We start from the raw sequence: 27,575 nt of genomic DNA, 5'->3' as shown, positions 1-27,575 counted from the left end.
TAGGTTAACTCTCTCCATAAACGGCTCTCCAAGGGAACTTCTACCAATAGACTTGAGTTATTGCTTGAAGTGAGTCATCATTTAGGAAGTGATTACCCAGTAGTTGGATTTGTCATTTGGGGATTAACTATGTCACCCCAAGTTACACGTGACATATTGGAAAAAGCAGAGAGTAGACAGAGGACCTGGAGTATAGTCTGAACCTCACCTTTGCTATTATAGATTCTGAATCTCAGGCTTGTCATGTTTCACAGGGGGTGGGGTGGGGTGGGGTTGATAGCCACCTTTCCTCCTTTAGTTATTCTAGTTCCTAGAGTTGCACATGCAGAGAACACCTTCCTTAACTCTCCACTGGGTGAGTTGCTTCAAGTTGCTTCAGGAAACCTTCCCTTGACTTTGTTCTCCCTTTGCTCCCATAACCTGTGCAAACATCACTCCATTTGAGAATAGGAAAGACATTTGATCTCTGTTCTCAATGCCTTTTATAATGCATTTCATACTTGCTGACTAATTTTAGTTCTTTTTACAAACTGTTCAGTGCTACATAAAATGATGATCCTTAAGTCATTAATCACAAAAGGTACTGAAAATAAAAATACTAGCATCTTGGTCTTACATATTAAAACATCTTTTTCTTTTGAAGTATAGTTCATTTACAATACTGTGTTAGTTTCAGGAGTACAACAAAATGATTCATGTATATGAATATATGAATATGTATATAATTTTTTAGATTCTTTTCCACTATAGTTACTACAAGATCTCAAATATAGTTCCCCATGCTATACAGCAAATCCTGGTTATATAGTAATGTGTATCTCTCTTAAATCTCATACTCCTAATTTATCCCTCCTCTCCTTTCCCCTTTGGTAACTGTTTTTTACGTCTATCAGTGTGTTTGTTTTGTAAACAAATTCCTATTACTTTTTAGATCCCACCTATAAGTGATAGTGTATATTTGTCTTTCTCTGATTTATTTCACTTAGTATGATAATCTCTAGGTCTGTCAACATTGCAGCAAGTGGCAATATTTTTTTATGGCTGAGTAGTATTCCATTATATATGCATTATACATACATCTTCTTTATTCATTCATCTGTTGATGGACACTCAGGTTGCTTCCATGTCTTGGCTTCCATAGTTTTTTTGTTTTTAATTTTTTGGCTGGGCCACACTACATGTGGGACCTTAGTTCCCCAACCAGACACTGAACCCACCCCTACTACATGAGAAGCCCAGAGACTTAACCAGTGGCCTGCCAAGAAAGTCCCTGTAAATAGCTTCTTGCATCTTTAAAAACACTCCAGAAATCTACAAAGAATTACAAAACTTTTGAGTAAACAGCCTTGTTTAATTCAGGTTCTTCCAAATATTTGCAGTTTACTGATACTAAATTTTCATATACAAATGTACTGCTCCCCCTCCCCAAATGACACAAAGTTTACACATAAAAATTGGTAAAAGAATTTTATTATGTGGCTTAGGTAGGTCTTTGCATTCTACTAACAGAAAAGCATTTTTCCACATCTTAGTCAACCTAACGATATATTTGTGGTTTTATCTACATGGCTGCAGTATTACCCTATCGAAGAAACCTTCCTTTCATTTGTACTTTGGTGCAATTATACAGTAGATACCTCTTTCTCCAGAAAATAAAAATATTCTTGATCTAAGCTTGAAATGGAAAAAGACAATAACACCAAGTTTCTCACACCACTTGGTAAAAGATTGTAATAGAAATCCAAACAGTGTACTGCTTAACATACAAAGATGACACGTGTGCCACTGTTGTAGGCACTCAAAACTCTGTAGGAATGCTTCAGCACGTGGGTTTATTTTTCTGGGGTTTTCACATGTAATAGGTGGAATTGTACCATAATGAAGAATAGTCACCTTTTGCTCAAGAGACTCAAATATTAGACTCTAGCACGGGAAATATCTCTTGCGGTCATAGTAATGTACGAATGGATAGGGAAAAAAATTGCCTTAGCAAAAATTTCACCACTGACCAAACACCTGAAATGTTTTTATCACAGCTTTCATATGTAAAAAAAAAGTTTCCTGCAGAGATGAAGCATATTCATGAAATAAAGCCTAGTCGCTATCATCTGAACCACGTTCTGAGCCCCTATCCGAGGCCTCGTTGTTGGATCCCTCGGGTTCAGATTCATTTCCGGAACCTGGGCCGGAGCCCTCATTGTCAGATGCTCTTTCGGAGTCGTGGTCCGACTCAGCACTCGGGGACGCGGGCCGGGAGTCCATCTCAGAGCCTGCGGAGCGGCTCCGCCCAGACTGCAGGGATTCGTTGTCCGACTGTTCGGAGCCTGAGGGCCTGCGCTTCCTGGCCGGCTGGTCGCTGTCCGAATCCTCATCGGAGTGGGATCTCCGGGACCGCCGGGGGCTGCCAGCCTCGCTGCCGGACTTGTTCTGGTTCTCGTCAGAGTCGCTCTCCGAGGAGGCACCCTTCTTCCGCCGCTCGCCCTCATCCGAGTCGCTGTTGCTGTGGCTGTTGCGGGGATGCCTGGCAAAGAGAAATGCTTGTTACAGGCCAGGTCTCCGGACGACAACACCTGACAATCGGGGGTTGCCCTTTTAAAAGAGAAGGGCAGAATATTCTGGACCTGATCAGTGTTTTTACTGTAATATTTCTTTGGTGTACTTTTTTTGCAAATGAGATGTTGTTCATAATAAAAAGGGGAGTACGTAGGCAAAAAGAATAAGGCACATTAGCTCTAAGACAGAATAAAAACAGTGAAGGATGACTCTCACTGGTCATACCAGGCACCTTTCATCAGAATGAAGCATTTCTCAATTTCACCTGTAAAATTATGTAAGGAAGGAATACATTTATCTTTATAAGCAAATCCATAGCAGCAGAGGTAAAACCTAGGACCTGACTTGGCTGCAGAGACTCTGGACATGAACCCTCTCCCAAGGGTTGGCCGAGTGGGGCTCCCCTGTCCCATCTGTGTAGGAGTCGGCCAAGGAGCCAAGTCACCATTCCTATTCTGGGATTTGCTTCTGCTCTGATGCCCTCTGACAGGACTAGACTTACTCTGCATAGGAAGCTGTGCTAAGGGGGTTCTGCTGCTTGCTTGTTTACTTTTGCCCAAGTTTCTCCTCTACATATCAGATGTTAAAGGAAAGGGACTAATGCTCGGGATGGTGGTGGCAAGGTAATCTTGGCTTCCTACAGGAACAAACGTTCCCTTAACCACTGTGACAGCGGCTACCTCCCCCCAATCCCCCACTGCACTGCGCTCACCAGGAGGGACATGCTTCTCCTCTGGCATATTCCTTGGTTTGGGTTTCCATGACAAATATACCAAGAAAGGAATATTAAATCCTACAGGGTCAGTCTAAGAAGGGTGATGGAGGTGAAACAGACTACTCTCCCCAGCAATGAAAACATCCCTGCAGACTGTAGAGAGGCTCTTTGTGCTTACATCTGAAAGAAATCTAGACACATATCATGTAACTCAGGTCACTCTGAAAGGATGTGAAGCATGGAGAAGAGGATGCTGGATATTCCTTCTGTATATACACCAAGTACCAGTGGGCCCCTTGAATCTAATTCACTCCGTTCCATCTGGCTAAAGAAGGAAACACTTCCTGAGGGTTTAACCATCATGCCTCTAATCAATGGACTAGGATAACATTGTGGGCAAGGACCAGTGGAAAAGCAATCCAAATCTGTGTCAACCACTGTCTTCAGAGAAAATGGGAACCAAACATCTTCACAGATGCTTTACCATACCAGGCTAGCCACCCCACCCCCGGCCGCAGACCCCTAGCCCCTTCAACATGCTAACCTCTCACTGCTGCTTCACCTCTAACCCACCAGGACTCCCTCTCTTGCTTTTATTTTAAAAACTTTTATTATTTATTGGTTTGGTTTTTTTTTTAGAAGTACAGGTGATTAGGACTCTTTATTCTTCTAAAAGACTTAAACAGCCTTTTACAAAATTTATCTCAGTAATTACCCTCACTACTTCAACTCCAGATTCATTGCTTGCTTGTCCCTGGCAAGCAATAAATGGAAAATATAAGTAATAACACTTTCCCCAGTATACTGTAGTTTTGGTTTATCTGTCATTCTCTACTGTTTCTAAAGCACAAATTCCTTTGGGCGGGGTCAATGTCTTTTTCCTCTGCATCTCCAGCACTTAGCACTCACTTCATAACATGGATGTTCAAATATCTGTTGGATGAATGAATGAAATGATGGCCATCAGTGAAATGATGGCTATCAGTGAAATGGCCATCAGAAGAACAAGGCGTAGTACGGTATTAAGAGTTCTAGTCTAGGAATCCAAATGTGGAGCTTCAGGGGCAAGTTCAGGACAAGTACAACAGAATACTGTTTGACCAAGTGGGCTGTAAGCTAAAGGAGTGCAGGATAAGCCCTCCACAGGCAGGTAGTGCTAAGTCATCCCTGCCTGACAAAGGACGGAATGGTCAAGAAAGTGCCTTTCTTCCTGTGACCAAGATCCAGCTACTCCTACTACTTTAAGCCAGTCAATGGCAGTGTAGCCAAATGATACATTTTGTGTAGGAGGATGTCATATAGAAAATTTCAACTAATATCCATGAAGAAAGAAGGTTTCAAAATAGGTTTCCTCCTGTAAGGGACAAATATTTGGTAGACAAAATGACAAGATCAGAATAAGGTGTGTGATAAGGTGTCTTCCAGTTCTAAGATTCTAAGAAACTACAGAGATGACATTCTGTCACAGTGACCACTCTCGGTTATCTTTCATTAGGAGAACACACCAAGCAAAAAATTCCTACCCTTCATCAGCAATTTTCAGTTTATCTTCATCAGACGAATCATCACTTGATGATATTATGGCTTTGGATTTTATTTTTCCCTTCATTGAAGGAGGCAGACGTTCTGGCTTGGGCTAAAGAAAGAACACACATAATAGATTAGTGAGGACTCTTCTGTTAGGATGTCATGTTAAATTGGGTTTGCACTGCAATGATACAATCAAACGGCAACCAACAAACTTCAAAAACAAGCGTCTGTGCTTGAAGACACTGCAGGAGAAGGATGTATCTAGCAGACATCTTTTATGCCTACCAGGGACAGAAAAACGTGTTGGACACTTACAGCCTTCTTCTTCTCTGCTCTTGGTGGACGGCGCTTTTTCGGTTTGGGGCCATTTTCTGTTTCATCATCATCAGATCCTTCATCTCCCTTCGGAGGTCTATAGTGAACACCAAAAGAACGTGTGTCAAGATTCACTCATATGCCTATAAAGCCCAAGACTTCTTCGCCATTCAAATAGTACGAGTCATTCTCAACGCCCTCCTCTACGGGTGCTGACTGCAACCAGACTGTGGGGCCACAACGTGCAGCCGCTGCACAAGGCTCAGCAGTCTGCCATACAGATAAATCATGGATTTATGCAGTCTGCTGACCACATGAGTCACTGCTGAGCCCTCTTAATGAACGTAAGATAAGCTCAGATCTTGCCCTGGGTGAGTGACAGAGGATGTGAGAAAAGATCCAGGCTCCAGACTCAGCATCCTCCCCCTCCTCTTCCTTCCTTCCCAACTACTCATCCCAGGTCTGCTAATATTCAGCCACAGCTTCAATTCCACAGGTCAGTGTGTCCGACTGAATCCCACAAGCAGAGTCAGCCTCGGTTTGGGAAGAACAGGCCTAGGTAATCCTGGAGGTTCCTGGACAGGGAAGCACCATGAGAGGAGTGGGAGAGTTCAAGGGCCCCTCCAGGTAAGAGGGGACAAGGCACCACTTGTCCTCACAGTGGATGGCATGGGAGGATGAAAAGCCCTTCTTTCAGCTAAATTCACATTTTACACATCCTGTAAAACTTGAAGTGAGCCATGACTCTCACCATTTTACAGAGAGAAACTGAGGTTTGGGGCTTTTGTAAGGTTATTAAGATAGACAGTTGGCACGGACCCACTAACTCTTCTCATTCTAAATTGCATAGGTTTTCCAATTAAGTGTTGCAATTTTATAGACATAAGAAAGGCAATTATGACTGACTCATAGCTCTCAGAAGGAAATTTGTAGTGTTTGGTAATTGGGGTCCATTTTAGGATTAAAGCAGGAAGCAGGAGCATGAAAGGTTTCTGTCTGGGTGCATCAAGAGATTACCAGGTGTTCCCAAATTCTAGCCCTAAGATTCAGAAGGTGAGAGGCGTTCCCCACTTTCATGAGGTGATTGAAAAGGTTTTCCCATGATGCTACCTTCTCCTCTTCTTCTTCTTTCTCTCGCCGCCCTCCTCTTCCTCGCCTTCCTGCTCACTACCACTGCCCTTCCTTCGCTTCTTCTTTTTGGAGACAGGCAGGTCCTCATCGGTGTCATCATTGACAAATTCATCGAACTCTCCTCCTTTCTTGGGACGCTGAAATCCAAAGAAGACCATAGTCAGTGCTTTCCTGGCTGGTAGAATATGGCTGTATGAAACAGGCCTCATGCCACCAGCCCTCCGAGTCACACTGAAGAGGTGCATGGTGAGGCCCATACTTTAAAACTGCTAATTGGGATGAATGTTTCTCACAGCAAAGACCATCAACTGCAAGGTTGCTACAAGATAAACTATACTAAAACTAACACTGAAGTGCATTTCTAAAGACTAGATACCATTTAAAGCATTCTCTGCGTTGAAGACTATCCTTTAGCAAAGGAGGAAGCCAAAGCATGACTAAATATTGAGTGCATTTAGTCAGTTAACTTCATTTCCAGCTGGAGTCACATCTTACCCGTCCACCACCACCACCTCTTTTCTTTTCTTTTGTTGCTTCAGTCTCTCCAGTAAACATAAGAATATTTTTGGTCTTTTCTACATACTGGGCCCGCTGTTCCAAAAGTTTCTTTTGCTCTTCTTTTTCTCTGAGACGTTTCTCTTCCTATGAGGAAAAAGGGTAGGGGAAAATCTCATCAAAATGTTCTTATGACCATAAAATCATGGCTATCATCAAAAGAACTTTTGATGAACTAACATACAAAGTGTATGTATGCCCACCTTTAATTCTAGTATCACCACAAACACAAGAAATACCTGTTCTTTGAGAAGTTTCTGCCTTAGCAGTTCTTTCTCTTGTTCTTGTTTGGCCCGCAACTCCCTTTCTTCTTCGTCTTGTTTGCGTGCCCGAGCCACGTGGTATTGCGCCTGGCTCAGTAAGTCAGAGCATTGCCTAGAACGTTCCCAATTTCGAGAAATATGAATGTAGCTAGTATACTTTTTATTTAAAAACTCAGAGCATTTACATTATTTACACATATTTAAAAGTTTGAAGCAGGATCATAGAAGTCTTAATTAGCAAAATTAACTTAATTTCTCATAAGCCAATACTGTCAACTATTTTAAGTTTCCAAATCATAACTGTCTTCCCAAAGCACAGCTAAAAAGATTCCCAACAATACCTTCACATGTAACTCAGCATTGGGAATTGTGTCTTGATTCTGACTACATAACTGATGTTAGTGAAATCAGAAAAGTCTTTTCCCATATAATTTTAGGACTTAAACTAAATTAACTTTGGCATATTCCCCAAAAGAACCCTCAAGAAAAAGCCTTAGCCCAGGGTGGAACATCCCAGAGAGGAGTGTGAAAGACTGATGCCTAGAAGGTCAGAATCCCTCACTGCTGTGTCACTCTCCCAGCCCATATGGATATCACTACCTCACCCAAAGTCACCCTCCATAAACAGTAACATTACCTGGCTTCTGTAGCAGCGAGGGCCAAATCAAATCTCATTTTATCTCCCACTTTACTCAAGTAACTGAAATATCTAAATGGAATGAGAAAATAAAATACGTAAAAAAAAAATTAATGGAACAGACCCTTTAGATTAAAAACAGATTAAAAATCTGTTTTCAAAAAAAGTTTCAGAGAAGGCTTACATACTGACTGAAATTAATGAACACTTAATACTTAAATGTATTCACAAAGGGCTGTCATCTCAATAGGAAAAACACATATACAACTCACTTAAAAAGAACTCTCAACAACATACCACGCAATACCAGCAAGTTCATGAAGATAAAGTTATATTTAACATTATCAGTAAATTCACAAACAACCAAAAATCAATTCCAGCAACAAATATTTACTAAACACCAAGTTTACTAAATATGTCAGCATGGAGGTTAGGAGGCTTAAGCCATGAAAGCACATATAATTTATTAGCCAAGGCAAGAAATACTTAAAACAAGAACTCAAATAAGACTGGATAAAACCTGAAGAGATGTAAGATTTTAACTTTAACATACACTGAGTTACCAACTAAATACTATAAAGTTACATAAATTGCTGCTAAGTCGCTTCAGTCATGTCCGACTCTGTGCGACCCCATAGACGGCAGCCCACCAGGCTTCCCCGTCCCTGGGATTCTCCAGGCAAGAACACTGGAGTGGGTTGCCATTTCCTTCTCCAATGCATGAAAGTGAAAAGTCAAAGGGAAGTCGCTCAGTCATGTCCGACTCTTTGGGACCCCATGGACTGCAGCCTACCAGGCTCCTCTGTCCATGGGATTTGCCAGGCAAGAGTACTGGAGTGGGGTGTCACTGCCTTCTCCCCATACATAAATTGAGTTGAGCCAAATAAACTTATTCAGTTATTTAAGAGGAAAGGCCTTAATCTTAGCTCAAGGAAAACTCGTACCTCAAAGAAGACACTGGTATAACAGGTAAAAACAACATACTGCTACTGCTGCTAAGTCGCTTCAGTCATGTCGGACTCTGTGCGACCCCATAGACGGCAGCCCACCAGGCTTCCCCGTCCCTGGGATTCTCCAGGCAAGAACACTGGAGTGGGCTGCCATTTCCTTCACCAATGCATCAAAGTGAAAAGTTAAAGTGAAATCGCTCAGTCGTGTCCGACTCTTAGTGACCCCATGGACTGCAGCCTACCAGGGTCCTCCATCAATGGGATTTTCCAGGCAAGAGTACTGGAGTGGGGTGTCACTGCCTTCTCCAAAACAACATAAGTGGAGTCTAAAAGTTTCTAGTGTGTAAAATGCTGGGTCATATTACTCTCAGATTAATAAAAAATCTAGGGCAAGCCTGTAAAGCTAGCCAGTTATAGGGGTCGGACTATAGGATCCAATTCTAGCAGGATCCTGGCTATGGTTTGAAGTCACCTAGTGGCAGCTGTCTGCTTTGGTTTAAAAGTTGCCAGAATGATTCTACTAGAGAATGATTCTCCTTTGAGACATATGGGTTTAAAGAAACAAACAATTTCAAAGGTTGTTTGGAAAACAGGTACAAAATCTTACCTGTGTGCAAGCTCCAGTTCCTTCACAGCATTAAGTACTTCCTTCAGATTACTCTTTTCATCTTTCAGGACAGAGGTAGCTAATCTTTGTAGGACCAAGGCCACATTAAACATAAGAACTGTATCACTGGGTGCCACGTGTCTAGCCTATAAATAAAAACAAAGCAAATTTTTCATATGTTATAAAGACATGAAAAGAATTTTAGTTAGAGTATTAGGCATGTAAGCATGTGTAAAACAGAGTAAAAAATACAAACCAGCACAGAATTGAGTTCTCTTTTTTTACCTTCAGCAGGGTTTGTTTGCATTCCTGTAACTTGCCACATTTGAAGAGGGCCCGGGCCAAATATAGCACAACTTCTGTGTTCTGGTGCTTATAAAACTTTCTGAGGCAGTTTTCATACTACAAAAAGAGAAAAAGTTAATTAAAGCACAACAACAATTATATACTATTATTTTATAAGAAAATTTCAAGTGATTTTAAAGCTATGTGAAAAGCTTTAAATTAGCTTTAAACCATCTTCTGGATGGTTAATTTCAAAGACTAAATTGAGACTGATTCTTGACATTCACCAGCATACATTTTCACAACATAAAAACCTGATAAGAAAAATTACATACTCGAAATAGTCTTTCCATTTGAAATGTGGACCAACACTGACAGGTGAAACAGATGGAAGGTCTTTTTGTATCTTTAGCAATACAATCTAGACAAGACTTAATGATGATTTATCAGAAGTCATACACCTGGCTCCTATGGGGCTCTACCACCTTTCTTTAGGGCTGGTGGAACCTACTGGCAACCAATATGAGAAGCCTCACAGTTCTGGTTGTTAATCTCTTAGTAAAACTAATATAGCAATACTGGTATTAATTTTGCCACGAACAAGTCAGTTTCTGACCATGCAATGTCAGGAGTGTCGTAGGCAAGTTCTTCTCGGTGAAGACGGTTAGATGGTTTTTCCCTGATTATTCCTAGCAATTGATTTGCAGACCAAGAAGGCTGACCTCCAAAAATACAACCTCTGAGACTACCATATGCAATCAAGGTTCTGTAAGTCCTTGTGACAAGTTACCTTTCCAATAATACTACTACTACTCGTCCTTTTTAGAAAAAATGGTTAACTACTTCCCAGAGCCTGGACTGCTCATATCTTCTACCTTGGGTCAGAAACTTGTTTTTTTCTGGCCATAATAATTTCAATAAGAGCATTTTTCCTTTTTCACTAGGTATGCTAAAGATGCTCACTATGCTAAAGATGCTGGGCATGACTCTTTTACTTCAAGTAATCAACAAATATGAAAAGTATAACAAAAATCTCTAGCTATGAAAACTTATCCCCATGGAGGGAGTTTTTTCTTTTTAAATGTCTTTTAACCTTTCTGAAATGCAGTTCTCTCATCTGAGAAGGAAGAGGATAAAATGAGCAAATAATTGCTCAATCGTGCCTGACTCTTTGCGACCCCATGTACTATACAGGCCGTGGAATTCTCCAGGCCAGAATACTGGAGTGGGTAGCTGTTCCTTTCTCCAGGGGATCTTCCCAGCCCAGGGATCGAACCCAGGTCTCCTGCATTGCAGGAGGATTCTTTACCAGCTGAGCCACTAGGGAAGCCCAAATGAATAATAAATCCCACTATCTTCTGGCACTTACTGCTATGCTAGGCAAATTAGTGCCAAGTATTTTTCATTCTGGATCCACATAAAATTCTATGAGATTAAGGTTACACATATTTCTGTCTTATAGAGACATGCCTAAGACGTGCAATTAATGGTGGAGCCAGGACTCACATCTCTGTCTGGACATCAAAGACTGGTCTTAACCTTATAAAATTATAAACCTCTAAACAGACGAGGCCAGAATGGTTAAGAAAACTGCTCAACGATGACCACAAAATAAAAATATTTTGAAAAATAAAACATTACCATCTGAACAGCGCTGATATATTGCTTTTGTTCCACGTAGATGTGTGCTAGGTTCAGCCACACATCACTGATATCTGCTGTTGCTTCTCTTACTTGGGCAAATACATCACGAGCTTCACGGAAATATCCTTTGTGGGCCAAAACAGCTCCTAAAGTTATAAAAAGGTTCACAGAATTAGAACTTCCTATTTGTAGCCAGAAAAAAAACTAGAGAGAAAATCTGATCTATAAACATCCTTCCAAAAGCATTTATTTCACAATTATGGATATCCAAATCTTATAATTACCTATGCCATTAGCAGCGTATAGATTCTTTGCATCATTTCTGAGTACTTGTTTGTAAATAGCCAGAGCACGATCCTGATGACGCTTTTCCTATAAAAAGATTATTAAAAAAATTCAAATAAGAATCAAGTAAGAATCAACTTTGTTTTAAAGAAATGAAAAGAGATTACCTTTTCTCTATCTCGGGTGGGCTGATGCAAAGTCTGAAGCCAGACGTTGCCAAGGGCCAGCATAGAATAAGTGTCACTCTGAGTAGCTGGTTGTTTTAATATCCTCTCAAATTTCTTCTGGCCTGGACCCCATTCTTGTTTTGCTAAATGAAGATTACCAATCAAAGACCAAGCATCTGGATGGTCCTAAAAACACATATAAAAAGAAGCAAGATCTGTAATTTGGATTCTTTCCACAATAGGTGATTCCTGGAGAGGTTTATAGGCTACGTTTACAACAGTGTTTTTCAAACTGAGAGCTGAGATGGATTAATGACTTGTAAAATCAATTTAGTGTTTAGTTATCAGCATAAGAAATGCAATAAAATGGAATACAGTAAAAATATCAATGTACTGTCTAGGACAATATGATTTTACAAATCATTATTAATTTATAAAACTTTGATCTCAAGTATAGGGATTACTAGTTAGAAAACCTGATCTCTTTGTTTGTATACACGTGTGTGTGTCCTAGGCTGTGACGTGAAATCTAATTCTCATTATGGGCCACAATCCAAACATCTAGATGACTCTACACCCTTTGAAGTGAAGTGAAAATCGCTCAGTTCTATCTGACTCTGCAACCCCATGGGCTATACAGTCCGTGGAATTCTCCAGGCCAGAATACTGGAGTGGGTAGCTTTTCCCTTCTCCAGGGGATCTTCCCATCCCAGGAATTGAACACAGGTCTCCCTCATTGCAGGCGGATTCTTTACCAGCTGAGCCACAAGGGAAACCCAAGAATACTGGAGTGGGTAGCCTATCCCTTCTCCAGCGGATCTTCCCAACCTAGGAATCAAACCAGGATCTCCTGCATTGTAGGCTGATTCTTTACCAACTAAGCTCTCAGGGAAGCCCTTTAGTATCTTTAAAAAGTAAATGGGAAAAAAAAAGGGGAGGGAGATGCCAACCTAGACAGCCATTAGAAGAAAAAACTGATTTACTGAAAGAAAATGGTGAAGTAATTCTTTTTTCAAACCCAAGAGTTATTATTACCAACCTGATTAATCTGAAGAGCTTCCTTAAACCAATCTGAAGCCTCATAAAAGTTTCCTTTATCTCTAGCCATTGCTCCTAGGCGCAGATAGCCTGAAAATGCACAAGTTTTTATGTTTAAAATATTAGCTATAAAGTAGGATCATAATTTTAAAGTTGTACTTTTAAAATAATTGCTTTCAATTAACACATCACAGGTGAAAAAATATCAAGCAGTGATATAGCTAATTAAATATCTAATAAGTTAAAGTGCAACTTCAATACCATCAAACCTTCCTGTTTGAAATCTCAGATTCTCCCTTCTACTCCATTCCTCAAGCTGGTACTCTGGATCAAGTCATTATCTCAAGCTAAGTTATTTTAAAAGCTTGTCATCGTTTTGTTTCCAGTTTCTCTCTGATATACAGCACTGTGCTTGGCATATCACACAATAGTGAAAACACAGACTACTAAGGGATTATTAGTTAGAAAACCTGACCTCTAACTGTGTCTCTTTACCTTAAGTAATTTTAAAAGTGAAAGTGTTAGTCACCCAGTCCTATCCAACTCTTTGTGACCCCATGGACTGTAGCTAGCCAGGCTCCTCTGTCCATGGGATTCTCCAGGCAAGAATACTGGGGTGGATTGCCTTTCTTTCTTCAGGGGATCTTCCCTACCTAGGGACTGAACGCAGGACTCCTGCATTGCAGGCATATTCTTTACCATCTGAGCCACTAGGGAGTGCCACACAAATGTCAAATTGTTATTTGTTCCAGAAAATGTCACTCTCTCAAGAAACCAACAATGGTTTATAATTGCCTATCAACTCAGTTCAGATTAAGCCTGGAATTCAACTAAAATCTTATTTATTTTAAATCACTTTTTTATTCATAATAGTATGACAGGGGTCAAGTTACTAGCCCTTGATTTGACCAGAGTCAAAACATCATAGCTTTAGGTTCTTTTAAGGGAAGTACAGCATATAAATGATTTTTAGTTAGAAACTTTCCAAATTTCACACTGTTCAGGTTGCAAAAACTCAAGGTAGGACATTTTTAGGAATAATTATTTACAGGAAAGGCCCTGTCCTTTATAACTATTAAAAACACTGTAAATCAAAACAGAACCCACCATAAAGATAAACCCATAACCAAATACGTCAAGGAGTTGTTAAAAGCCTAGTAGAGGTAGCTGACCCACTGAAGATGGACTAGTCTATAAAATATGGTCCCACTGGTTTTCAGTTGTTTCCTTCTGTTTCCAGGATAAATTTAAGTGAAGCTGCATTTTTTTTTTAAGGCCACAAATTTGCTTTGAAGAAAAGGTATAACCTTTAGAACAGTTGTTTTGTTTTTTCAATAGTTTTTTTTTTTTTGGCTGCACTGTGTGGCTTACAGGATCTTAGTTCCCAGAACAGGGAGTTAATTTCCAGTGGAAGCAAGAAATCCTAACCACTGGACCACCAGGAAATTCCCTAAAACTGTTTATTATTAGTTCCAAGAAAGATTTTTTCCAGGCTAAATTTTTGCTGCTGTTGTGAGCATTTAATACATAAAAAATAAAGTTTAAAATTCTTACAGTCAACATAATTAGGATGTTCCCGTAAGATGTTTTTATATAGTTTTTCAGCTTCATGGAATTCACACATCGCTTCATACAGCCTGGCTAAATTGTATGACGTTGTAACAGAAATGGCGTTATAATAATGTTCATCATGCTCGGCTTCTGCCTTTGCACGATCCAAAGATGCCAAAAAGTATTTCTAGGAGAAAGAAAAGAAAATTACATTGTGAAAAGACTTGGTTGACACATCTAAAAAAGCATGCACTGAACTTGATAGTTCAAAAGAAGGAACTAGTCCTTCGTTCCTACCTTTGCCTCACCCAGATTTCCAAGTCTGAAATGAAGGGCACCCACGTTATTCAGAATCTCTGGGGGGACATCAGCCTGCACTTTCTCCTGAAGGATGCGTGTTGCTGTTCCGTAGGCTGACAGGGCACCCTGTATTTTCATGGTGGACAGAATAAGGTGTAAGTGAAAAAGAGAGAAGCACTATACCAGGCTTACCAAAAACACATTAGGTAGATGAAAAATGTGATCAAATACCTGTATATCAGTCTGTTCTAAGATCTGTGCCAACTCAATCCAAGCTTCAACATCATCAGGATACTGTTCTGTGACCTTCTTCAAATGGCCCTGGGATAAAAAGAGATCATTAAGCTAAGGCATTCCAACTCTAGGCTATGAAAGTAAAATGTGGTAACTACTCTACCCTGTTTAATGTCAGTTGTTATTTCAACTGGAACAAACTCAGCTATCAAAACCGAGTCCAATGTATTTCTATAAGCAATAACAAGAAATGAGCATCTAGGGATAGCTACCAGAAAATAACTAAGATTTTTAAAAGCGTACCTTGGCAATATCTCTTTTTTCTTGGTCTTCTGAAGCAGCATATAGAGAGCCAAGAATTTTCATAGTTTCATAATTATTAGGATAAGCTTTCAAAACTTTCTCAAAGCACTGAGATGCATTCTCTTTGTCACCTCGATAAATGTACATTTGTCCCAAACCAAAAAAAGGCAGCACAAAAGAGGATGAGGCAAACTGTGTAGCTTGATAGTAGTACTGGAAAGCTTGGTCATAATCTTCCTAAAAAATGAAAATAAAACAAGACCAATAATACATATAACAGTTTTTAAAAGACTTGGAAAACCATTAAAGAATTAAGATACTCCAGAGTGTAAAATTAACTTACCTGGACATGGAATGATCTAGCCAACTGATAGCAACTTTCTGCTTGCATGGCCTCCACTTCTGTATTATGGAATGCATGGAGAGCCAAGTGCTGGACTTTACTGTAATCCTGAACAAGGAAGACCCAAAAATCAATGGGTAAGCTCCAACAACTCTACTGGTCTCAGTCATAGGGTTCCTCAAATTTCACTTTAAAAATTTGTTAACTGAATTAACAATAACAGCACTGTACCCATATTTACAAATCACTCTCCTTATTCCCCTTGCTGATAAACTTAGGGAAGATTGGAACTAACATTTGTATAGTACTTAACATTTGCTCAGTATGTCTATTACTTCATTTAATCTCCACAATAATCCTTTGAAGCATCAGGCCTATTTTTGTGATGAGAAAACCCAAGAGAAGTTAAGTCCCTTATTAACAGTAATGGGAGCAGTTACAATTTAATAAGAACTATTATATCCAAGGGTTTCTCTTGTGGCTCAAATGGTAATCTGCTTGCAGTGTGGGAGACCCAGGTTTGATCCCTGGGTTGGGAAGATCCCTCGGAGAAGGAAATGGCAATCCACTCCAGTATCCTTGCCTAGAGAATTCCATGGACAGAGGAGCCTGGTGAGATACAGTCTATAGGGTTGTAAAAAATCAGACACAACTAAGCGACTACACTTTCACTATATCCATAGTACTCTGCTGCTGCTGCTAAGTCGCTTCAGTCGTGTCCGACTCTGTGAGACCCCATAGATGGCAGCCCACCAGGCTCTGCCGTCCCTGGGATTCTCCAGGCAGGAACACCGGAGTGGGTTGCCAGTTCCTTCTCCAGTGCATGAAAGTGAAAAGTAAAAGTGAAGTCACTCAGTCGTGTCTGACTCTTCGCGACCCCATGGACTGAAGCTTACCAGGCTCCGCTGTCCATGGGATTTTCCAGGCAAGAGTACTGGAGTGGGTTGCCACTGCCTTCTCCAAAGTACTCTGCTAGGTATACTTATATTAGTTCTAAGCTTAATCAACCTTCCCTGCAAAGTATGTCATTATTACCATTTTATTGATGGGAAAACAGAAACTTAAGTATTAAGTTTGTTATCCAAAGTGAAAAGCTAGAACTCAGTTTACTTTCTTCCCCACTCCAAGGATATGTTCTGCCACATGAAGGTAACAGTGCCTGGACCTGCATTCAACTCTATTTGAATGCATGGGTCATGACCTTTCTACTAGATTTGACTTTCCTTTTGATTATTCTGCCAAGTGTCTCAGAGTTTATACATCAGGGGTAGAAACAATGTTTCAGTTTTAATAGGAAATGTGTTTTATTCATCTGACCAGAAATCTGGTCTGATGTAAAGTTTTTGACATTTTTAAAATATTATAAATAATAATGGGATTGCAGCTTTTAACACGGACTGTTTCCCATTAGGTAAGTATGTAATGTGGATATTACATTTAACAACCCTAACTACCACCCCTCAAATCCTATAAAGTAGGTATTATTACTGTTTTACAAGTGAAGCAATTAAGGTTTAGGGAAATCAGTATATTGGCCCAAAGCCAAAGAACTATATATAATGGTGATGCCAGAATCTGAACTAAGTGATTCAAACTCCACAGTTTTAATTACATGATACAGCCTTTAGCTAAATTTACATCTTGTTCACTGGAATGAGGGTTTGGAAATAGCCTGTGTACCTTCTAGAGTTGTTTTAATGACAAACTGAGAAAACACATATAAACATGCTCTGTAAACCTTACAGACATATTCAGTGCAAGAGGACCTCATGACACCTGGCACAGCACTGATCATAGATCAGGTATTCAGTAACACTCAAATAGACTCCCTTGATTTACATATTTCACCTAGGTAATCTTTAAGGTTCTGAAATACGAATTGTGCTCAGTAGAAGCAAGTCTGTATCTTCAGCAGTGCAAGGGTGACTAGCATTGAAAATTAAAAATGCATTATTCTCATTTGGTTCAAGGAAGCTGTCCTAACATTTGTAAGCACTGACTACTAGATATGCACTCAAATATTTAGAATCATTAGTCCTCTGTTTTTTGTTGTTTTTTTCCCCAATAAAAACCAATCTAACTTGCTGCTAAGTCACTTCAGTCGTGTCCAACTCTGTGCGACCCCATAGACAGCAGCCCATCAAGCTCCCCCGTCCCTGGGCTTCTCCAGGCAAGAACACTGGAGTGGGTTGCCATTTACTTCTCCAATGCATGAAAGTGAAAAGTGAAAGTGAAGTCGCTCAGTCGTGTCCGACTCTTTGCGACCTCATGGACTGCAGCCTACCAGGCTCCTCCATCCATGGGATTCTCCAGGCAAAAGTACTGGAGTGGGGTGCCATTGCCTTCTTGTGCTAATGTTTTATCTTAAAACAGTAACACTTCATTTACTTTTAAAATACATTTCCATCTTCTCCCTAAGTAGTTGCCTTTTAGTACTGTAATAGTTATAGCATAAAGTTTAATTAATAATTCAGTATGAAAGGGGAGTATGCTTCTATAGCCAGGGAGAAGAAAGCACCATGGTTAACAGCTGTGTGACCTCAGGGTATTAACTCTGCTTCCATGATTCATCCACAAAATTAAGAAAATATTACCTACCTCAGAGGATTGTTTTGAATATTACATAAATTCATGGCATGCACTTTTAACAGTACTTGGCATTTAGTAAGGATAGAATGCATACCAATAGCAACAATAACAGCAATATAGCATCTATTACTAATAAGGATCGATGTAGTTTTGTGAACTTTTACTTAAATTGCTATTTAATTAAAAGTTCTTGGTATAATTTAGTACCTAGTTGCAAAATGATTAAACTCATGCTTACCAACTATATAAAAGCTTTTCTAGTATTTGAGAAATCTAGAATGCCATTGTTCTACAGAATTAGTGGCAACTTTAAAAATGACATCATGATCAACATACAAAAATAAACAAGCAAAAAACTAAGACTATTTCATAGAGCTGTGCCTCTCTTCTTTCAGCTACCTAGTGATCGTCTTCTAAAAACGTAACTCAAGAGCGTTTTCCTTCTTGGTGGTAAACACTTTTCTTAACCACTTAATCATTTCCTCTTTCATTTCTCTGCCACAGCAGGGTAGAGACCTTTATTTTTACATTTACATTTGTTCACATGTCTGGGTTTTCTATGAAACTCAACTCCTTGAGTGTGAAAACTGTCTTACTGAACTTCACACCTCCATCACAATATTGGGTATGGTATACAGGGTCAATAATTATTAAATGATTGAATGAACAAACAGACATACCTAGATACTAATACAAACTCTAACTTGAAAAAACCTCTCTTGATTAAAATTTCTTTTGAAGTTAAAAAGATAAAGTGTCAACTACAGTGCAGAAAAGCAAAGATAAGGATTTAACATTAAACAACTTTAATAAATGATTTCTCCTACCTTTTTAAAGAAAAAGTGATTTGCTAAGTGGTTTAATACCATAGGGTTGCTAGGATCAATTGTATAGGCTCTGGAAAGAAGCTGGACACCATTTTTGATGGAATCAGCCTAAAAGAAACACAGTGATGGCAGGGATGAGTGAAACATTACTTAAATAGCACTTTTTCAAAGTTTCCTTTCTAGTCTGAAGAAATAAGATTATACAAATCTAAGTTCAGATACCAAAATATCGTTCTTTTTAACTTTCTCACCAGCAATAACAAGTTTCAAACTGTGATGGTGGGATTATAAATTGGCACAGCCACTAGGAAAACAGCATGAAGGTTTCTCAAAAAACTAAAAATAGAACCACCATACTACCCAACAATTCCACTCCTGGGTACACAGCTCAAAAACCAAAATATTAACTGGAAACACTACCTCAAAATACACGGCACCATTACTTATAATTGCCAGGATATATAACCTAAGTGTCCATCAACAGACGAATGGATAAAGATGTGATACACACACATATACATACAATGGAATACAACACAGCCATAAAAAAGAATAAAATTTTGCCATTTGTAACAACATGGATGGACTTGGAAGGCATTATGTTAAGTGAAATAAGTCACAGAATGAAAAATGCTGTATGAATCTAAAAAATACAACAAACTAGTGAACACAACAAAAAAGAAGCATACTCACAGATATAGAGAACAAACTACTGATTACCAGTTGGGGAGGGGAGGGACAATATAGGGGTTGGGAAGTGGGAGGCATAAACTATCAAGGTGTAAGAAAGGTTCAAGGATGTAATGTACAACATGAAGAATATAGCCAAGATTCTGTAATAACGCAAATGGAAAGTAATCTTTAAAAACTATAAAAATTAAAGGAAAAATAATAGAAATAAATTCAAATAGTGAGTTAAACTTTCAGAATTTAGCTTTCTTAACAGACTTAACTGCAGAAACACTGCCACTGGAAAGCATTTCCTGCCCTTTGAAATTGGTTGAATGTAATAAATATACCTGATATCACTGTCTTAAACAATTTACTGCTAATCCCCAAGGCAAATAATAGAAAAGACTCCATAAGATTGCATTTTTCAACAGTTCTGTTGAGATATAATTCAATATATAATTTAATACTATTCACCTGACAAAACGGTCAGAAACTAAACAGTTTTTTTAATCACACACCTCTTTATTATTGAGTTCTAGAACAGCCAGTCCCACCAATGCTCCTACGCACTTGGAATTGAGTTCCAGGGCTCTGCTGAATGCCAGACGAGCTTTCTCCAGTTTGTTAAGTTTCACAAAGCAATGGCCCATTCCTAAACGAACTTCCGCTACAAAAATAAAATCAAGTTATTTAGTCTGTCAAACTAAGGCATTCTTGGGTTCAAATTTTTTTAAATGCTTAAACACTATTTATAAGTTGCAAAATCCCAGAATTAACCTCAATATAATCCCACTATAAAATTTTTGGGTATATCACAATCTTGGCTTCACTGGAGGTCAGAAAAATAATGTTATTTTTCTTATCTTCCAATATGCCTGGCTATACTGTACCTTCAAGATCTAATTTTTAAAGAGCAATTTTTTAAACAGAGAGCTTCATTATAGGCTTAAATAAAGTGACTGGCTACATGCACATCTACAGAACTAAGCTTATAAATGCTTCCCAATTTCAAAGCCGTGCCAAAAGTCAACCATGTTCTTATCAAAGGCCAACCTCTCCAGTGCTCATTAGATGTTACCCCTTCTCATCTAAGGTCACTGCACCAGCAACCCTCCCCTTTTTCCTGCATCATCAAAATTTCCCTCTCAACTAGATCATTCTCATCCATACACACTCCTATCCTAAAAATCCTCTCTTGATTCCATTTCTCTTTCCAGTGTCTCTTCATTCCTACTTTCCTTAGAAAGTCAAGCTCATTAGACTCTATACTTGCTGCCTCCAATTCCTTTCCTTCCCTTTTCTCTTTGGACTCCACTCCGATGAGTATCTCACCTCTACCATTCCAATAGAACTGCTTTTATCAAGGTTACTAATGATTTGTACGTTGCCAGATCCAATGAGCAACTTTCATTCCCTATTTTACTTGGCCTAACAGAATTTGACACAGTCTGACACCCTGTCCTTCTGGAAACACTTAACATTTAATTTCAAAATTTGCTAAATGAATGTGATTTTGCAAAGGAAAAAAGTATAGGGCAAATACTAAGAACTACTTCTGTTCAGCCTTTGAATCAAATATCAGTATTTTAAGTTGGATCATATACAGCTTAGACTTGAAGTTTTTCTCTTACCTGGACAACCTGGGTTAGTCCGCAAGGCTTTCTTATAGTAAGCTAGAGCGCCTCTGTAATCCTTCTTGTTAAACGAAATGCAAGCTTTACCTGTAATGATTTTTAAAAATAAACATGCACTTATTAAAGAACTCAAGTGTTATATACTCTCCACTAACTCACCTAGATCGAATATATCTCCCAGTAAAAAACGGTCAAAAATAGTAAAAACAATTTCATATTTAAACTTGCTTTCCATAAGGATGTATTAATCTATGTCTATAAATAGAACAGTCCTATATTTATGTGAAATGTTATAAAACAAAAATTAGCTTAGAGCTGTCCAAATAGGTTGTTTACTGATTCTCTAGAAGTAGATTACAAATTATGCTTAACTGGTATATATTTTATTTCTGTAATTTCAACAGAAATGATGATCTACTGCAATAAGTTTTTTCATTTTTGTTTTTTTGGCCACACTGGGTGGCCCTGAACCCAGGTCCTTGGCCATGAAAGCATGAAGTCCCAACCAATGGACCACCAGGGAACTCCCTATAAGAGTTTCTTTGTTTTTTAAAATGTTATTTATTTTTAGCTGCACTGGGTCTTTGTTACTGCATGCAGGCTCTCTTCTAGTTGCAGTGAATGGGAGCTCCTTTATATGGTGCATGGGCTTCTCACTTGGGTGGAGTCTCTTGTTGTGGAGCACAGGCTCTAAAGCACTCGGGCTCAGTAGTTGAGGTACATGGGCTTAGTTGCTCCATGGCATGTGGAATCTTCCCGGACCAGGGATTGAACCCATGCTGCCTGCACTGGCAGGTGGATTCTTAACCACTGGACCACCAGGAAAGTCTCCTCCCCACCCCACAAGGGTTTTATTTTTACTAAGGTAAAGCTCTTCTACTTTGCTGCCCAGCCGAGTTACTAAGGAGCTATCAACAAAGAGATGTATTTTAGGCACATGCTGAAAAATAGATTCCTAAGATGGTTGCTGAAAATGACTTACCAAGCAGTGCTGGAATATTATTTGGAGACTGGTTGAGTACAAAATGAAACTGTGCATCAGCTTGATCCATTTTGTCACCTTCAAGAAGGCAGAAGCAGGCTCTTCCCAACAAATGGTTCTGAAAAAGTAACGTACCATTTTACACTTGACTCTACCCAGGACTAACCATGATAAGACAAATGTGTAATATGAAAATCAAAACCATACAGGAGAGCAGTCAAGCATCACACAAATTCCTCTATCACTATAGTGTGTTTAAACCATCAGTAATCACAAATTGAGAAATCTGAATCACAAATTGAGAAATTATCCCAAAATGCAAGCTGTCTGTGCCAGGAAAAATGACAAAAAGAAAAGTTCAAACTCCTTAAAATACATAAAATACATTTGAAATTCACCTGAGGATGTTAGAGTTACCAACTCAACATGTTTATAAATTTCTATGCTAAATCTGCCCATATTAATTCAACAGTATAAGAAATTTCTATTTTAATAAGGAACGCTTCTCCTTTTTTACTGTTCTTATCAACCATACAAAAAAAAGTTTTTTCAGAAACTCTGTTGCCTATTACACACATTTTACTTTCATGTGGCAATTTTTTCCTCTTTCATAAATTCAAAGAAATCTGACTTAATTTACCTGATCATACATAATAATTTTATCTGCCATTGTATACAATAGGGTTGCCTGTGTAATAAGATCCTTCTTGTTGTCCTTATTCTTTTCCTTACGAGCCTGTTGAACATAATAGGCCGCCAATGTATCCAAGCAAGTCATCTGGTCTTTTTCATGGTCTCTGTAATCCAAATTGCCATCTATACGTGCTGCTTCCAACAACTTGACAAACTCTTCTGTTTTCCCTTGCTTGTAGTATTCCAGCTATAAGGCAAATAATTAAGTTAGAGTTATTGTATGTCCATACAAAACACTGTACACAAATGTTTACGGAGGTTTTATGTGTAATAGGGCCCAACTGGAAACAACCAAACTGTTGATGAAAAGGTGAATGGGCATGGTCTATCTGTACAATGGCTACTGCTCAGCAGTAAAAAGGAGCTACTGGATATATGCAACTACGTGAATACATCTCAAACTAATCTTCTGCGACAAAAAGCTGATCAGGGGTTGCCTGGGCACTATTTTGCTTTCATATGGCATTTTTTTCCACTTTCATAAATTCAAAGAAATCTGACTTAATTTACCTGATCATACATAATAATATTAATAAGTGCCTGGACACTATGGGAGGGTGGGGAAGGGAGAGTTGGGGGGAAAGTTTCAGGGGTGATGGATATATGTATTATTTTAAATATGATGATCATTTCACAGGTGTATATATGTGCTAAAACTTCTCAAATGTCTGTGTTGTATTCAGTAGCTCAGTCATGTCTGCAGTTTACTACAGTGAATTATATCTAACCAAGTTGCTTAAAAAATTAAAATCATTACAAATGTTTCCATCTCCTTACTCAGTAATAATTAACTGATTTCAAAGTAAATCAGAGCCAAAGAGAGAAAGAAATAGTGAGAGGTATAAAGAATTCCAAACAAAAAACTTGGGTTCTAGTTCTAGATCCACCAAAAATTATCTATGACTTTGCGCCTGTTGAATAACTTCTGTGGATATTTGTTTCATTTGTTAATATTATAAGGAATATCCATCATTAGCCCCTTACTTTGGGCCACAAACAATGCCAGGAGTTTCATAGACATTATCTCTAATCTGTACAACTATCTTTTAATTCAGTGTTAACAACCCCCTATTTTAGATAAGGAAATAGGCTCAGAAGATAGATCATTTGTTGAAGGTCACGGAATTAGTTAGCAGCTGAGTTGGAGTTTAAACAAAGGCCTTTCTAATCCCAAAGCCTACATTCTTTCTTGTTTTAACAACCTGTAGCCCACAATGATTCATAAATTTATCTTACTACAGGTGTCATGCTAACCCTGCAAGACTCCAATTTTCATATAAGTGCTGTGAAAGGAGGCATTTGTACTAAAAAAAAAACTTAAGTTCCCTTCTGGTTTTAAAAAAATGAGTGACAAGCATTAATGGCCTGTTCTCTAAAGACTGAGAAAATTTAGCACTTAAGTCAGGAAGGCACTGCTTGTCACTGATAGTACCTCTCTGTAAATCCATGCCTAAGAAACTCAAGAGTTAGGCTTGAGCACTGGACACAAACCTAATTCCAGATCTATTTCTCTGACTATTCAAGATAACATTAGATGCCTTGTTTATATCCTTACATGAAAAGTGACCTGTGGCAAACTTGCTTAGGAATAATGATTAAAGTATTCACTGTATTTCACTACTATAATCATTTCCTATAATGTTCCCACAAAAAAGAAACATAATCATGCAGCTAGTACTGAGGAGGGTAGAGGGTGCTGGATTGTTTACATCGTGGCACCTTGTTTTTTCTCAGTTTATCCACAAATCATAAGCCAGTCCTCACTGAATAACCACTAAATAATCAAATGTTCAATACTGAGTACTATTTGGCTTAAGTGAATTTTGCTTTTACCAACATATTCTAATTTACCAGAGGCCAGCAGACCACTTAGGAAACTGGACTATAATATAATTAACTTCCACATACACGGTACTGTCATTCACCCAAGCTGGCTATTACTGTATCTGAAAACAGAAACCACATATTTTTTTCCAGTCGACATATAAAAAGTATTTGTTACACGAATACTCACCGCCAAAGCAATCCATATGTGCAGTTGTGTGTGTTCCTGTTTCAGAATACTAATAACTTCATCTCCCTCCGGTAACTGATCAAAATCAAGTTCAATGACCTAAAATACAAAATGTAGGTTTTAACTCTTATTTTTCTTTTTTTTTTTTGGCCATGCCACCACAGCATGTGGGATCTTATATCCCAACCAGGGACCGAACTTGTGCCCTCTGCAGTGGAAACGCAGGGTCTTAACCACGGGGTGCCAGGGAAGTTCCTGTTTCTCTTTTTGAAATTCATGTGTCTCCTCGGACTGCTCTTTTCCCAGAGATTAATCAGGCTGGTTATACGTAGAATTTTTTTTTTTTTTAATACATAGGATTTGTGTTCACTTTCTGTAAGGCTAAAACAAGTATATGTTAAGAAATGTTTAAGGAGCATATGCCAAATACATTATATGGAATAGTAAAGTAAAAGCATAGCAAAAAAATCCTGCTAGCTGTCTTCAAATCCCTAGAATTATAAAAAGCTTTGAAAAAAATGAAATGGAACTCTGCTTAATGCATAATGCAGGTAAAGTGTAGATAAGCACCCCAGACACTCTGATGTCATTGGTCTGACAAGAAGCACAATCCTAGAAGCAAGGCAACCGTGAGTTGCCACTGCACACATTCTTCATGGAGGCAGCATTTGTGTCATACACACTCCTGACTGTGGCACAAAAATAACAGTAGAAAAATTTTCTAGAATTAGATCGTGGTGGTGGTTACACTGCTTTGTGACTATTACTAAAACCACTGTATTTTATGGTAAGTGAAACACATCTCAATATTGTACCTCAATCAAACAAACAAATAAGAATATGAGATAGCCAATAAGACAACAGCAATTCTGAGAGCTTTACTCAGACAAGCTATTGGCCATCCATAAAAGACGAGACAAGGGAGAGGGGGGCAATTCTATCAGCACACAGCAGCGGCTTGGGGTCTCTATTTCGCTGAAAGAGCCTTGTGCAGCGACACTCGAGTTTCTAAGGGAGGAAGGGCGACATCCTACATATTCCCGGGGAGAGATACTTAGTTTGAGCAGCAGAGAGAACACAGTGACATCAGTGTCCACCTCTGTGGTCTGTGAGGTGCCTAACATTTGATCAAGCACACTCACACTCCCGCGCCTCTGAACTAGGAAGAGCAGAGTACTGTCAAATACGAGCAGGTTGGGGGGGAACTTTCAAGAACTCCTTCTCGGGGTGGCCTCAAGGTTTCGGGGACCTGATGCTCCCAGCCTGGGAGGGTGCCGGGGCTGGGGAAGGAAGTGGTCGGAGCTTCGGTAGGGGAGTTCGATCTGGGAGAGACAGTGCTCTTACTTCGGAAGCGAAGTCGGGAGAAAGGGGGAGGGGGAGATCGTCCAAGTTCACGGCCCCCACCCTCCCCCATGCTCGACACTTACCTCGTCAGTGTCCCGAAGGGGAATCTCAATAGAGCCCCGCGACATGGTGAAATCAGAAGGAGAGCGGGCGTCGGGCCCCGCCTGTCCACAGCCGGTACTCCTGGCTTACAGCTCGTCCGGAGACGAGCGGCGGCTCGGGCTCCAGTTGTGACTGCAGCCCCGCAGCGCCGCCAGAGCTTCGGCTTCTCCTTCCCGTCAGCCGCTCAAACAACGAACAGCAGACGGCGACCGGCGACTTCCGGCAGCCCCGCCCCCTGCCCCGGAAACTCTCCCCGCGGGAGGGCCTGTCCGTTGGGAACGCTCCTCCTGTGGTTCAGGTTCCCCGATTTTAAAGGCGGGTTCGGAAGATTCGTAGCCCCACCTCGCCGAGGGCCTGAGGCTATTGAACCTGAAGCCGCCCAGGAGCGGGGATAAATAGGTGGAGGGCGTATCCGCCCCGCCCACCTTGGGGGCGAATGAGGCTCGGATTCGGGGCCTGGCCGCTGACTGACGTGTGTGAAGTGAAGTGAAGTGAAGTGAAAAGTCGCTCCGTAGTGTCCGACTCTGCCAGGCTTCTCTGTTCATGGGATTCTCCAGGCAAGAATACTGGAGTGGGTTGCCATTTCCTTCTCCAGGGGATCTTCCTGACCCAGGGATCGAACCCAAGTCTCTTGCATTGCAGGCAGACTCTTTACTGACTGAGCTACAAGGGAAGCCCTTGTCGCCCGTGACTGGCATGGGAATTCTGGCCAATTATAGCCATCCTTTCCTGAGCCCGATTCCGCCCCCGAGCCCCGGATTTATCCTCTTCCAGGTGGGCCTGGCCAGTTTCATTTTCTACTCTAGGTTACCATGAATGAGACAGTCGGTTCATTCCTTAACGCAAATTGGTGGTTCAGTTAGCAGCTACTTTTCGTTCGTCATATCTGTGCTACCTTTGTGACGAGCTTAAATAGAAACGTTGCAGTGAATTCCGTAATCATTGTGCTAGTTCATGTATTTTGTGTGGGTTTTGTTTGGGGTTTTGGGGGGTGGGGGGTCTTTGAAGCATATGAGAATCTGCTAGATTTGTGATTTTTAATAAAATTGTTGAAGAATTGGATTAAATTTGTAATCAACGTTTTGATTATAGAATTTGACTAAGGACATTTTAATTAGTGTTTACATTAAATTATAGAATGTGATTAGATTAGCTTGTAATCACTGTTTTGAGTGAACAAGAAAAGAAACTGATTAAATAGATTTGTAACACCGTCAATTTTACCTAGTGCCTCTTATGTGTATGGGCTTCATCTCCACAACCTCCATTCTAGACCAAACCAATAGCCTCACTTTCCTGGAATAAATTCCTG

At 39.7% G+C, this 27,575-nt stretch overlaps 1 protein-coding gene across 1 annotated transcript; it reads right to left on the bottom strand.

Annotated features, from left to right (window-relative positions):
• Positions 1 to 1,454: 1,454 nt before the first annotated feature.
• On the bottom strand, positions 1,455 to 26,492 carry CTR9 (CTR9 homolog, Paf1/RNA polymerase II complex component). The gene is made up of 25 exons (XM_005897963.3): positions 26,245 to 26,492; positions 24,818 to 24,916; positions 22,751 to 22,990; positions 22,111 to 22,228; positions 21,126 to 21,215; positions 20,013 to 20,161; positions 18,823 to 18,930; positions 15,407 to 15,514; positions 15,064 to 15,300; positions 14,758 to 14,847; positions 14,524 to 14,652; positions 14,230 to 14,413; positions 12,677 to 12,765; positions 11,638 to 11,823; positions 11,470 to 11,557; positions 11,183 to 11,331; positions 9,542 to 9,658; positions 9,257 to 9,402; positions 7,700 to 7,771; positions 7,039 to 7,174; positions 6,740 to 6,886; positions 6,224 to 6,381; positions 5,114 to 5,210; positions 4,792 to 4,904; positions 1,455 to 2,521 (listed from the first exon to the last, which is right to left on the bottom strand). Exons 1-25 carry the CDS (start codon positions 26,287 to 26,289, stop codon positions 2,095 to 2,097), a joined length of 3,522 nt encoding a protein of 1,173 aa, XP_005898025.2. The 5' UTR covers positions 26,290 to 26,492; the 3' UTR covers positions 1,455 to 2,094.
• Between the last annotated feature and the right edge of the window lie 1,083 nt (positions 26,493 to 27,575).

This window comes from Bos mutus, chromosome 15 (assembly GCF_027580195.1).
Source record: "Bos mutus isolate GX-2022 chromosome 15, NWIPB_WYAK_1.1, whole genome shotgun sequence".
Classification (NCBI taxonomy): domain Eukaryota; kingdom Metazoa; phylum Chordata; class Mammalia; order Artiodactyla; family Bovidae; genus Bos; species Bos mutus.
The sequence above is the reverse complement of the archived record's forward strand: the minus strand, read 5'-3'. Positions and strand labels throughout refer to the sequence as shown.

Coding starts and splice junctions, on each gene's coding strand:
- CTR9 (XM_005897963.3), bottom strand. CDS start 26,289: ATGTCGCGGGGCTCTATTGAGATTCCCCTTCGGGACACTGACGAG. Junction 11,558..11,637: donor CCACCCGAGATAGAGAAAAG/GTAATCTCTTTT, acceptor ATCTTTTTATAG/GAAAAGCGTCATCAGGATCG. Junction 11,332..11,469: donor ATACGCTGCTAATGGCATAG/GTAATTATAAGA, acceptor TTATAACTTTAG/GAGCTGTTTTGGCCCACAAA.